At 37.0% G+C, this 14,278-nt stretch overlaps 1 protein-coding gene and 1 non-coding gene across 8 annotated transcripts in view; both read left to right on the top strand.

Moving 5' to 3' along the window:
* The window catches only part of Dom (domino helicase), a 38,812-nt gene that overhangs the window by 775 nt on the left and 23,759 nt on the right, over positions 1-14,278 (top strand). For 2 of the 7 annotated variants that reach the window (XM_077422856.1, XM_077422853.1), the window contains exons 1-14: positions 356-891; positions 2,400-2,608; positions 3,024-3,975; positions 5,553-5,681; positions 8,734-8,972; positions 9,346-9,672; positions 10,228-10,438; positions 10,895-11,118; positions 11,342-11,479; positions 11,571-11,658; positions 12,096-12,286; positions 12,705-12,806; positions 13,366-13,681; positions 14,014-14,188. In XM_077422856.1, the coding sequence (XP_077278982.1) occupies positions 2,411-2,608; positions 3,024-3,975; positions 5,553-5,681; positions 8,734-8,972; positions 9,346-9,672; positions 10,228-10,438; positions 10,895-11,118; positions 11,342-11,479; positions 11,571-11,658; positions 12,096-12,286; positions 12,705-12,806; positions 13,366-13,681; positions 14,014-14,188 (3,290 nt within the window). In that variant the 5' untranslated portion in view covers positions 356-891; positions 2,400-2,410. Of the gene's footprint in view, positions 1-353; positions 892-2,399; positions 2,609-3,023; positions 3,976-5,552; positions 5,682-8,733; positions 8,973-9,345; positions 9,673-10,227; positions 10,439-10,894; positions 11,119-11,341; positions 11,480-11,570; positions 11,659-12,095; positions 12,287-12,704; positions 12,807-13,365; positions 13,682-14,013; positions 14,189-14,278 lie in introns of those variants that run through there. The other 5 variants (XM_077422852.1, XM_077422850.1, XM_077422855.1 and 2 more) reach the window with 5 other exon arrangements.
* On the top strand, positions 9,814-9,951 carry LOC143906686 (small nucleolar RNA snoR639/H1). The gene has a single exon (XR_013259611.1). It is a non-coding gene; the product is annotated as a small nucleolar RNA snoR639/H1 (small nucleolar RNA).

Genomic DNA, 14,278 nt, shown 5'->3' with positions numbered 1-14,278 from the left:
TAATAAATTTTTTTAGGCTCTGAAAAAGAAGAAAACTCAAATCATGCGAAAATCACATTTATAGAGTCGATTGTGTATCTTGAAATAAGATAAAAATCACAAAAGTGAGGTAATTCACTTTTGTTTCCTTTAGTAAATTTCATCTTGTTTCGAAATGCAATGCATTAATCGATCCCCACGTGGCCGTTTGATTTTACTTTTTCAGCCATCCAGTAGATAATAAGATAATTACATGATCGTAGAGACGTAGATAATTGAAATAATAAATAAATTAAAGTAAAATATATAGATGACCGTATAAGTAGAGTATTGTCGAGGATAATTGCGGGGTACGCTTAATTTTCATCGTCAGGCGAGAGAACTCGAAATTGAATGGCCAAATTTATAGCGTTGCGCGTAGCGCGGGGCGTAGAGAGTGGCGATGAGGAAAAAAAAACGAACAGACCCGGGGATGTGAGTTAGCAGAATTCCAGCCGCCGCGCGTACGAACGTATTGTGCGGGTCGACCAATCGCGCGCACCTTCACGTGCCACGTTGCCGCACGCGACGATTGCGACCGGCCAATCGGCGCGCGGCGCGCGGCGCCGGCGCGGCGCGACCGCGCCATCTGCTGCGCGACTGTTGCAAACGCTGACCAAGACTGGGGCCGCTTCTGACCGCCTCTGGTCTGGCCCTGGCCGAAACTCGTCTCGCAGCCGTCGCCATGTTTAGAAGTGTGTACGCGTCCTTGGGCGTGCGGTGTGACGATGCATTGTAAAATATTAGATATAGCTCATGCGCCGTATGTTACGTGAGGTACCCAATTGCGAGTCGACCCACGCGGGACACGGGCGTGACGTTCATTCCCGTGGATGGCGCACCTACGTCGCGGTAATTTGTGATTACATTATGGTAAGTCCTGGCCGTCTCGGAGCCAACGCCAACATGGCGGACGGAAGATTTCCTTTGTATCACGCTGCGCCGCGCCGCGCTGTGTCGCGCGGTCTTTCCCACCCACGTCGGTGGCCGAGCGTCGTCCGCGAGGCCGTTTCCTCGCGTTCCCTACGTCGTCGCGACGCCGACGCGCGACCGGACGTCTCGCTCTCCCGACATGTTTCGTCACCGGCGCTCGCCTCGATATAGTATGTCGCTCCCTTCGACGCACGCATGAACGTACGACGCTCTTGAGTAGCCCCCCGGATCTTCTCGGGCCGTTTCTTCGGCTCGCCGGCTCGGGATCACGCGACAGTCGCGTTGACATATCTCCCTGTCTGGCGCTCCGATCCCCCCTCGCGACATTCCGTCGTCGTGCACATTTCAAATTTCGCGTATATTGTACGTCGCACGGGGTATCTGCTCCCTCCCCCCCTTTTTTAACGCGAATCGACGGAACCGTAAATCGTGCATCGCCTCCTTTGAATTCGCCGCTTTTCCCTCGCTTTCCCTCTTGATTCATGTTTATAAACGATCGATTCTGCTTCCATCGAACTAACGAGCTTGTCTAGCGAGCCATTGTTACTATCACTTTTTTTTTTGTGTCGTCCGAAACATTTCTTTATCTGTCCTCCTTCTGTTGTTTTCCTTCGACAATTTGCAATTAAATTACGCGGCTGTTTAAATCGATATTGAATTTATTTATTAAAATATGTTTATTAAATCTGTCTTAGAATTTCTCCTTTTTAATATGCTTACTCGGTCAGAATATATTATACTGTCAAGATATTTTTACATTTATTTGCATTTTTTTGCCAGTTTATAATTAAATAAGGGGATTGTGTGTATTTTATATATTAAAAATATATCAAAGTTTGTGTGTGTTGAACTGTGAATCTACCAATTGATCGCATAAATTTTCAGTTTTTTACGTTTATTTATGTAGCTTAATAAGCACATTAAGCTCAATATTGTATACATTATATATATCATTTTTTTCTGTGATATTTTATATTCAAATAGGGGATCAGGGAACACTTTATGTATTCTTTAAATGACACTTTACAAATGTCTTATTTTTAAATACTTTGTTTTTTTTATTTTATTTTATTAAAGTAGTAATTGATAATCCTTCAGTTTACTCGATATAATCTTTTTTATTTTTAAACTCTAAATTTCAAAATGCACTTAAACATTTCATATATACAAGAAATTGAAGTATAGGTAGCTTGTTTTTTCATTAAAATTGAAACGTGCTTCTGCATTCACAAATTAAAACCACAATTTTGAAGTATTTATAATATATTTATAAAAAGAATCAAAATATAAAAACGTATTGTATACTGAATTATATTTATTTTCCATTATTAAAGAGTAATCTCTTCAAAGAGTTAATGTTCGCTCTTCGCATGAGAAATAAATTTATTATGTGGTACAAGAGTACATTGTGAGTCACCGTATAATACAGCGCTGCTTTGTCTTTTCAGTGTAACGTGCAATGAGTGATAAACAGGGTGCACCTATTTTACCACCCCTTAATCGGGGTGCAGCTAATAATGGCGGAAATAACGGAAGTTCAGCTCAACAGACTGTCAGTCTGCAGCAGGTTCTTGCTACCGCTCAAGGCCTCAACATGCTTGCTACTACTAGTGGGCAACAGTTTGTTATTACGACTCAGGTTCCTGGTCTCACACAGGTATCTACGTTTGTACAAATAACCAGAATTTGCATATTATGTTTCATGAAACAGATATATGTAACAGTCTTTTAAATAACGAAGAATGATAAATATATTCCTTTCATAAAGTATGATATGTTTTACCTAGCTTCATTATTTGAAATATCTTGATTAGCAATTAATAATTTAATCACAATCGAGTATTTTAATTTTTATTTTTATTATTTGTTGGTCATTATAATAGTGTTCGGTAATTGTGATGGCCGATCGTTAATTTAATTAGCCAATAATCGTACTTGGTAACAATTGCTGAAGATAGTTTTAATCTCTATTATCTTTTTATTCTGTAACTAGCAATTTGCATAAATTTGACGTAATTTTGTAATAAAATTTTCTCCACTTGTGATTAGCACTTACGTGTCTTTACTCGCAGGTCATACCGAACAATGCCACATCTAACGCGAGCGGAACGCAACAAGTTGGTGTCACAAGAATCGTCAACATCGCGGGCACACCACCGCGCAACGTTGTCGGCATTGCCGGCACGTCGCCTCATTCGTCACCGGCGGTGTCGCGGCCACAGAACTCTACCAAGCTTATGCTGACAACGTCGCCGAAACTCGTACGCACCTCCATAAGCAACGTGTTTGTGGCGCCAATGTCGTCATCATCATCGTCGTCGTCGTCGTTGTCGTTGTCGTCGTCGTCGTCGTCGTCGTCGTCGTCGTCGTCGTCGTCGTCGTCGTTGTCGTCGTCGTCGTCGTCGTCGTCGTCGTCGTCGTCGTCGTCGTCGTCGTCGGCGTCGTCGGCGTCGTCGTCGTCGTCACAGGTATCGTCGCCGCAGGTACGGGTGCAATCGCCGCCGCCACCAGCGAGGAAACGACTGAAACTGTCGGAAACGATGGAGAAACCGATTTCATTCGACGCCAGCGGCTGCCGTAGGCGGATAATGGAGCACAAGATGCGGCGGATGCGTAGCGTACGTGAGAAGTATGCCGAGAACGCGTCAGAACTGTTTTTTCTGCACGCCGGTGGCAACATCATGGACTACCATACCTGGCGGAAGCGATCTCCGACACCGCAGTTTGTACACTTTCTGCGTCAGCATCGACTTGATTCGGATGACGATGACGAGGATCTGACCGCGCCATTGTTGTCGATACCGGAATTCTCGCAGCTGTCTGCTGTTACCACTACTATTGCTACTACCACGACAGTTACTAGCGCTATTGTCACCTCTACGACCACTGTCACAACCGTCACGTCTGGCTCCACGGTAGTCCCGAATCAAAGAGCGGAGGTTAAAATCGCTGGGGCGGGCGTCACGCCGGTAGCGGTATCCACCACCCTGCCTGCTGCGGCTCTAGCCCAACTCAGTCATCAAGGTAATTATAAATTGTGGCACAAAGGGTCTAATTTTTTGCCGTTACTTCGAGCAACGATGATCTGATGTTTTCATCTGATGTTTTCGATTCGTAACATGGTCAGAGGGCTTGATATTACATTCTCTTATTATTTTGAACGGAAAATACTATCATTAAAAACGTGTGTAAACATCATATATATTACACTTCCTGAACAAATCGATTTGCTCTCTAATTGAACTCCGATGAATGTTCCGTAAGCATCACACATATTCCTCGAATTTTAATAGCGAAAAATCGTGTTGTTTACTGTTCATTCAGTGCATTTTTAATTTTAAGTGTTTAGTCGAATTTGAATATATAGTCACCTTTCTCTATTTTAAGATGGGCCGAAGAATTTTTTTTCTATCCTAACATTTTTTCTTTAATCTTTTTCAAGTTGCGCAAAATAAGGATGTTGTACGCTCTGTCTTCCAGTCACTTGCTCATTCTCACGTAAAGGAAAACTTAGAATACGAGTTCTTAGAATAGAGAAAATCAACTGAATATTGTCATAGCTTTATTGGATTATGACGTCATAAGCGAAAATAATAATCCTTTTCTCTCCCTATATGTTAAAATAGATTACTCTTTCTCCTGCGTATCACAACTAGTGTACGACAGATGTCATATTTACGATATATGAAGAAATTTTGCAAAATTGTATTTTTATATAATTATATAAAAGAAAGATACAGTTTACAGATATAATTTAAGCAATCGATTTCAAATTTGTTTTAATATGTATTCTTCGTAATTAATGTCTAATATTTCTTGGATTCTCACCATTATTCTATCTATATTTCTATTTGTGTTTTATATATATATATGTTATTTAATCCTCTATTGCCCTCGTGTTAGGTAATCGCTAACATTACATCTTATTTCTTTAATTTTTTTATTTGCATATATATATAGATATAAAAGTTGACTCTGAAACTTTTGACTTTTTATTTACAACTTTTTAGATTATATTTATATAGTTGTTTTCCAAAATTTCGTTAGTACAATTTATTTAGTACAAGTGCTATTTACAAGACTATGCTTGGAGCCACTATTTCAGCATCTGTTAACCTTTAACCAACCGTTGACTTTTCAAAATAACCAACTTTTATTGGACTATTCTGAAAAGTTAACGATCGGTTAGAGTTTAACAGACGTTGGGAAATAGTGGCCCTTGATCTAAGAAAACTATGTGGCAATGCTATATACTATGCTAATACAATGACATACAGGCGTGACATGATGCTAACACTAACATTTGTTTGCTAAACGAGGGAAGTGGAGGGTTAAATATTCTTTTTGTAAATAACAACGATCATCTCGAGTTCTCACCATTATTTTATCAGTATCTATTGTGCAATCAGCAAGAAAAAAATAACGAGAAAGACATTAGATATAGAGCCTTGGATTGGGAGAATTCTCATATCATATAGGAAAATAATTTGTCATTTATTGTTTGCTGAAGATAGGCGGTTTTTCTTATTCGTGTTATATTTTAACTGTCATAATGAATTGAAATTCGGCTTGTATAAATAAATGATCATTTGCGCACTTAGGACAAATACCAGGTAGGCCTCAAGGGGGCCGCCATGGCATGGTGTTTGCCTTCCGAGCGGCAATCCAGTCTTCACCAGTCACCATTCACCCTCCATCCGCTTCTACCGTAACACCTACGCTCATTATAGGTGATTACCGCAGATCGCCTGCCATTCGTCTCTTCGTATCTTTGAGCCGATCCATATTGGTTTCGCTTTTGAGCAGTTAGATGCTGCAAGTCCTTATAAACGATTATTTTCACGCATTATGTACTTTCGTGTTATATATTGTACTCTTGACTTAAACTATTGGAACGATGATCAGGAAATGCTCGCCAAAGAACAGTCTGCTGCTACTAAAACTATAAATTAAAGTTCATGCAAAAATTTGTACTGCCATTTTGAGCTATATAACATCTAATGTTTTCATACTATACGTTCACTATACGTTCAATGTATGCCAACTGTATAGAATAAGTCAGACAAGTGTAGCATGTTGCGTATAAATCTACAATAATACTGTGGTGATTGACCTGATCATTATTAAGTGCAAACGCATGTTTTTATTTGAAGCTTGGTAAGAACATTGTATGTCTCTCGCTACGTCATGCATATGTATGTTATAGTCAAAGCCCGAAACGCGGGCATTCCTAGGATTGACTAGTCAATCCTGGGGCACGACCAAACGTCTTGGTCAAAGCCCGAAATAAGTTTTGCGTTTCGGCTTTTGACTAGTCAATCCTAGGAATAACTAATACGGCTGGTCAAAGTTAGAAACTAAGAAAAATCACTTCGGACTTTGACTAGTCAATTCTAGGTGTGGCTTAAGGAGGTTCGATGGCTACAACAAAATGCAGAGAGTTTCATGAAATTTTAATATGTTGTTCTGGAATGCAAAATAAAATTATGTGAATTTTTTGGGAATTTTTTACCGTCCCGTTTTGAAAAAAATCTACTCCAAAAATTTAAAAAGTACAATTTTTGGATTAGATTTTTTTTAAAACGGACGGTGAAAAATTCCCCAAAAATTCACATAATTCTATTTTGCATTCCAGAACAACATATTAAAATGTCATGAAACTGGGTGCATTTTTAACATAGGTTTTTATGGGAAATGTTATATTGCATATACTTTCAGAATGAAATAAGTGCAAGAAAAAATGCAAATGATAAGGAAAAAAAAATATGCACATGTAACTTAATAATTTAAAAATAAATGAGCGAAAGAAAGGGAAAGGTTACTGCACATTTCGTAGAAAAATTAATTATTAAAGCATAAATTGCTTGATTTTTCGTCTGCTAGACTGCCACGGTCGTGAACGATGTGAACAGCAGCACGCATTATACGCACGCGGCGACCAATCAGAGCAATCCCCTTCATTCCCACTACTTCAAACGCTAGTGCGCTGTTTCCAGAACCCCCGCGTCCCACTACTCCCTCCGATGAAGCCATCGAACCTCCTTAATTCGGACTTTGTGACTGTTAACAAATAAAATCAAGATTTTTTTCACTAAATTAAGTTCTTATTGTTAACATAATGTAGCTTTTTATTTACGTTGGAAAGCGAAATTATAAAGTACATGCATGAAGGAGGGGGAATGCAGGGGAGAAAAGCCTTCCTGTTCACGTGCGCTCACGCATGTAAGCCCCCTTGCACCCCTTCATGCATGTGCTTTATAATTTCGCTTTACAACTTAGCATGTACTTTAAGTTGTAAAGCGAGGTCAACGCTGCCTACCGGCGGGGTGGGTGCAGGGGAAGGGGGGCCAAAGGCTCCCCCCTTGCACCCTCCCCGTGTGTGTGTGTGTGTGTGTGTGTGTGTGTGTGTGTGTGTGTGTGTGTGTGTGTGTGTGTGTGTGTGTGTGTGTGTGTGTCTCTGTGTGTGTGTGTGTGTGTGTGTGTGTGTGTGTGTGTGTGTGTGTGTGTGTGTGTGTGTGTGTGTGTGTGTGTGTGTGTGTGTGTGTGTGTGTGTGTGTGTGTGTGTGTGTGTGTGTGTGTGCGTGTGTGTGTGTGTGTGTGTGTGTGTGTGTGTGTGTGTGTGTGTGTGTGTGTGTGTGTGTGTGTGTGTGTGTGTGTGTGCTTCCCACGCATAATTAAACTAAAGAAACTTCCAGCGTGAGACCTAACTGCTTGAATCGAGATGCTTGGTTATTCTGTACGATTTAAATGTTTAATGATTTTCGTTAAAGCAGGGCATACACACGTGTGTATGTGCCCTGCTTTAACAAAAATCATTAAACAGTTAAATCGTGCAGAATAACCAAGCATCTCGATTCAAGCAGTTAGGGCTCACGCTGGGAGTTTCTTTAGTTTAATTATGCGTAGAAAGCACACGCACACGCACACATACACACACGCACACACACACACGGGGAGGGTGCAAGGGAGGGGGCCTTCGCCCCTCCCCCTCCCCCGTACCCACCCCGCCGGTAGACAGCGTTGACCTCGCTTTACAACTTAAAGTACATGCTAAGTTGTAAAGCGAAATTATAAAGCACATGCATGGAGGAGTGCAAGGGGGCTTACATGCGTGAGCGCACGTGAACAGGAAGGCTTTTCTCTCCTGCATTCCCCCCCCCCTCATGCATGTACTTTATAATTTCGCTTTACAACGTAAATAAAAAGCTACATTATGAACAATAAGAACTTAATTTAGTAAAAAAAAATCTTGATTTTATTTGTTAACAGTCACAAAGTCCGAATTAAGCCACACCTAGGATTGACTAGTCAAAGTCCGAAACGCAAAACTTATTTCGGGCTTTGACCAAGACGTTTGGTCGTTCCCCAGGATTGACTAGTCAATCCTAGGAATGCCCGCGTTTCGGGCTTTGACTATAACATGTATACACATGTATATCGTCTCATGCACAAAAGCGATTTATTTTAATTGACGTATTTGAAAGTGTTTTTGTTTCTCGCGTTTAGTTGTTGTTGTTTTTGACCGTGTGGATGTGTATATTATCTCGTTTCTTGCCTGTCTCCTGTGGAGTTACGCCGTCAAAGTATTATCATTTGCCTATCTATTGAACCGTTATTCGCGTGAAGTATATAATACTTGTCTACGTTTGCTAATTTAATACAGAAGTATCTTTGAATAGCATACGCTGTTATTGCATCTGGCTCTTCGATTTACATTTTGATTTATGTATTATAATACACGTGATTTATTATAGCGATCTGAAGGCGATGTTATCGTTTCAGGTGGAACGTCAATGGTTGCAGACTCGTCGAAACCGACGACCTCGGCCGCGAGTCAGGTGGTGGAAAAATCGTCGCCGTCGATCACCACCGTCGCAACCCCGAAAACGCCTATAACAACAGTTGCGCTCAATAGTCCCCAACCTATCGTTAAGCTCGTTAAGTTGTCTACACCCACTACTATAACTACTTCCTGTGATATCACGAACAATCCGGAGCATATTGCGGAAAAACTGCGGCAGGTAATTGCCATGACTATCTCTTTCAATCTTTGTGCGGTGTAAAAAAACAGTTTACGTGTCTCATTTAAATGTAAGCTCATATCATCTGGATATAATTTCCTAGTTTTTTTGTTTTTATTATTATTATTATTATTATTATTATTATTTTATTTATATATATAAAAACGAGTCAATTATTACTTAATGGATTTTACTTTTTCTTCTATTTTTATCGAACATGTTTTAAAAAAATTTTATTTTATTTAATTATTTTGTTAATATGTATATTAATAATAACTTATATATGTATTGTATGTTTTTTTTTTTGCAAAGATTAAATGCATTTTTTATATATTTAAATTTTATGCTAATGGCTACGATTATTGGGATACAGGAGGCGTACGTAGTGCAGAGGATTAAGGAGTTGCAACGCGAGGGATTATGGTCGGAACGGCGATTGCCCAAGGTGCAAGAACCGACCCGAACCAAGGCCCATTGGGATTACTTGCTGGAGGAAATGGTCTGGTTGGCTGCTGATTTCGCCCAGGAGCGTAAATGGAAAAAGGCGGCAGCGAAAAAATGCGCGCGAATGGTGCAAAAGTACTTTCAGGAAAAGGCGATTCAGGCGCAGAAGGCTGAGAAGTCGCAGGAGCTACGGTTGAAGAAGATCGCCAGCTTGGTCGCCAAGGAGATCAAAACCTTCTGGACAAATGTCGAGAAAGTAAGCAAACAGCTGAAATTTACACATTTAGAAACTTGGATGAATCGAGCAATCAATCTTTTTATCAATTTAGTTCAATAAAACAATTTTTGTTTATATACATTATTTTTTATGAAAACTACATTGATTTAGCTTTATTCTACCCCACACTAATTAAGCCGACCTTCATGATGTATCTTTATCGGAAGCGTGTGCTCGTTGTGGGAACAGCAAAGTCTGCGCATTGTGTATGGTTGTTTTATTTTCCTCTAAATTCAACCAAAGTATTAGCGCAGGACATTCGCATTGAGAATTACACACATATATCAATTAGATAAACCCGAAATATCGTAAATGTCTTTGGATACGAATATATAACATTTCTTATTAACAATTAGTAACAACATTTAAACATAACATAACATTTACACGTTTTAAAAATAAATTTTATAAGTGCGAGATAAATAGGTATTGACAGAATTATTATAATAAAGAAAAACAAAGTAAAACTGTAGCCATGAACAATATTAGCAATTCCTCATTATTATAACTCTCGTAATTGCAATTTGCCAACAGTTGGTGGAGTATAAGCAGCAGACGAGGCTAGAAGAAAAACGAAAGAAGGCGTTGGATCAACATTTAAATTTCATTGTGGGTCAAACGGAGAAATATTCCACGTGGCTGACAGAGGGTCTCAACAAGACCGACGGTCCACAGAGTATTCCAGCTTCCATAAATAGTTCACGTATCTCTTCGCCGGTTCCATTGGGAAAATGTCATTCTGACGGTACGTTTAATTTACATAATAAAATATAATTAACTTTTATTTATGATAAAATAAATGTGCATTGATTAATGCATGTAATTATTAACACACATTAACATGTTCATTCACTTCAATGCCGTTATTATTGAAAATGCAAAATTATTGTGCATGACAAAATTTAAGATCTCTTAAATATATAATTATTGCATAGTTGATAATTACATGACATATAACATTGTCATTTTTAATATGCAATGACTTTAATTATTATAATTTATAATAAAACACATGTGCTTCACAGTTTAAGCAGAACTTCTAAGCTTTACGTAGTGCATAAATTAATACTTGAGGCTTATTGTATACATAGATTGATTTAAATTACATACATTAAATATTATATAAATTAATTAATTAATTTAAATTTACCATTATATTTGTATAAATAATCTAATTTTATTGTATAACATTCTATTACAGAGGAATTCCAGCCAAATCAGAGTTCAGATGACGACGAAGAGACCATAGCTAAGGCCGAAGAGGAAATGAAATTAACGACTAATCACAAGGAGGAAGTGGAGTTGTTAAAAAGAGAATCGGAAATACCTTTGGAAGATCTTCTAAAGGACTTACCATCAAACTATTTGGAAGATCGTAACAGAAGTCTATCGCCGCAAAGCGCGACGAATGAAGAGGAGCAAAATGTATGTTTTTTTCTCCAAAGTAAAATAAATATTTGAATATACGTCATCTTTCTTGTATAATATTTATATATAATATAAATTGATAAAAACTTAACGTATTTTATATATTAAAATTATTATTGAAATTAGAGTGACAATTCCAATTTTAAAGAACTATAAACTTATCGCTTATTTAAAGATTTACCTATTAAAAAATAAAATGAGGTTATGATTTTTGTTACAGGAAAATGAGGAAGCAGTTGATGCAGATGCGGACTTTATCGCGGCATCCGGTGAATCCTCGGACGAAGAAGATACTATCATGGAAGAGGAAAGGCTCGAGGGAGAAATCAATCATAAGCGGGAGCTCGATGAACTTAAGGTACATGATTCTCTATTTTGAGAAATTATCATGTGATTATCGCAAATTGTTCTTGTCAGACTTAAATAAAACTATGCTCGTACTTATTTAGGCTGATAATGAAATGTCTATCGACGAACTCACGGCCAAATATACAAATATGTCGGACATGTTGATGGACGTGGATGAAGAGGCCGAAGGTGAGTTTTTTAATAGATCTTTTAAAGTTTTTTTTTATAAATATCTATTTTTGTATAAAGTTAGATCAAGCACGCTTTTTTTATCTTTTTTATTTTATGCGCTACTTGAATGTCTGAATTGTTTTAGTCTACAAAAACAATATATAAATCAATAGTTTTTGAGTTATAAGCGGCTTAAAGAAAACAACTTTCGTATTATCTTTGATCATTTATATAAATGTTTTTATTATATGGAAATTTTTTTATTTGTATAAATTATTACAGTGATGATACTTTTTACCATCTACTGACAGTATGAGATGTTTGGTATTCATTTATCTCGATTACTATCCGTGCTGTGAAATGAGGCATTTGTCTGAGAAAATTTCGGAGATTATACATTATTGTTAAAGGAATAGAGCTAGTTGATTTAATCAATGTCATTGCCTTTTATTTAGATACGGATAAAGAAAACAAGGAAATAGTACAGGAAATCGAAGACCAAATAACTAGCAGCGAAAGTGAGAGCGAAGAGAGCGATTGCGATAGTGATGAGGAAGAGACTAGGACTCAAAGTGATACCGAGGCAGATGTGGGACTTCAATCTCTTCTCGAAGATCTCTCTACGGAAAAACAATCGGATAGTAGAGTGAGTCTTCTTTTATTTTATATAACAATATAATGAAGACCATTTACTTTAAATTGAATGTTATTATAAACATATAGTTTACTTAATCATCGTTACAAATTAATTTTTCTGTTGAGATCTGATTGGGTTATTTTTTGTTCTTGAATTAATTTTTTTCATTACCATTATGTATATGTACAGATATTTTCAATTTGTAAAAGACGTTTTTATTATATGAAAATTTTTTTATTTATATAAATTATTACAGTGATGATACTTTTACCATCTACTGACAGTATGAGATATTTGGTTTTTATTTATCTCAATTGCTATCCGTGCTGTGAAATGAGGCATTTGTCTGAAAAAATTATTCTCTGTGAAAAATTTTTTTTATGAAAATTATTCTTTGAAAATTATTTTGATTATTCTTTGTTACCAGATCACAGAAAACGATCATTCGGACGCTCATAACGAAATGGATAACGTTGCCGCATTGGCTGAGAGCATACAGCCTAAGGGAAATACATTGCTCACTACTAGTGTAAGTTTACTTGCGTTTTATTTTATTAAATCTTATATAAGTATTATATATATATATATATATATTTTTTTATTTATTTATTTATTTATGTATTTATATGTATGTTATATGTAAAGAAAAACATATAGAAAGAAATACTTTTCTTATCAAGTATTGCTTTTAGTGAAAATTTGTATTTACAAATTTTTGCTTCTTTTAATCATTTCCTTCAGGTATCAAGAAATTCAAATGTTCGGTAAAGAATCCTTTCAATCCAAGGTGATGAAGCAGCAATTTTGCTCACCATCATTTACGAAAGGAAAACTAACAGTGATAAATTTTTCCATGAATAAACATTTATTTTTTATTCTTGAAAATAATCACTACAAATTTATTAATTACAAAATTCATACATTATGCAGAATATTTTACCATTATCAATTTTTATTATGTTTTATTATTGTTTTGAATTACAAATCTTTAAACGAGAAAAATTTTCCGTAAATTATGTTTGTTTAAGACCACTTTTTCTATACCTGTATTTTTTAAATACATTTAATAACATTATATTTATTTTTAGGTTGTCACTAAAATACCTTTTCTTCTGAAACACTCTCTTCGGGAATATCAGCACATAGGATTGGACTGGCTTGTCACGATGTACGACAGAAAGTTAAACGGCATTTTGGCTGATGAGATGGGTCTAGGTAAAACTATACAAACCATTGCGCTGTTGGCGCATTTAGCCTGCGAGAAGGGAAACTGGGGACCGCATCTTATAATCGTGCCGACTTCTGTAATGCTCAATTGGGAAATGGAATGCAAAAAATGGTGTCCCGGCTTTAAAATACTGACATATTACGGCACACAGAAGGAGAGAAAACAAAAGCGAACGGGTAATTTACATACAACTTTTTAAAACATGTATCTCTCTCTCTCTCTCTCTCTCTCTCTCTTTTCCAAGATTTTACTGCGATTATTTAGCTATCTAATTATCTTACTCGCTGCCGACAACGGGCGTTAGTTCGAAATGACAATGTCTGTATTATTAATCAGCGAGATAGTAAAATTCTTTTCTCCATTAAAACTCGCGTGTCAAAAATCGATCATTATCTGACATACGAATCCTGTCTGGAGAAACAATTAATATTTATTGTTTTATTTATTATAATCGTATGGTAATTGTCCAATTGTCATAAAATTTAACATTTTTTTTCTATTTTTGTAGGCTGGACAAAACCAAACGCCTTCCATATATGCATTACGTCTTACAAGTTAGTAATACAGGATCACCAAAGCTTTAGACGGAAAAAATGGAAATATCTTATCTTAGACGAGGCGCAGAATATCAAGAATTTTAAATCTCAGAGATGGCAGTTGCTTTTAAACTTCCAGACACAACGGTAATTAATTTATTACAACATTGTCGCATTGAAATTCCGTTAAATATGACAGTTTAATTCACGCTTTAAAACAAGTTTTAAAGTAAAGAA

The sequence above is a fragment of the Temnothorax americanus genome, unplaced genomic scaffold, assembly GCF_048541705.1.
Source record: "Temnothorax americanus isolate GAGA-0224 unplaced genomic scaffold, ASM4854170v1 Scaffold74, whole genome shotgun sequence".
NCBI classification, from domain to species: Eukaryota; Metazoa; Arthropoda; class Insecta; order Hymenoptera; family Formicidae; genus Temnothorax; species Temnothorax americanus.
The sequence above is the reverse complement of the archived record's forward strand: the minus strand, read 5'-3'. Positions and strand labels throughout refer to the sequence as shown.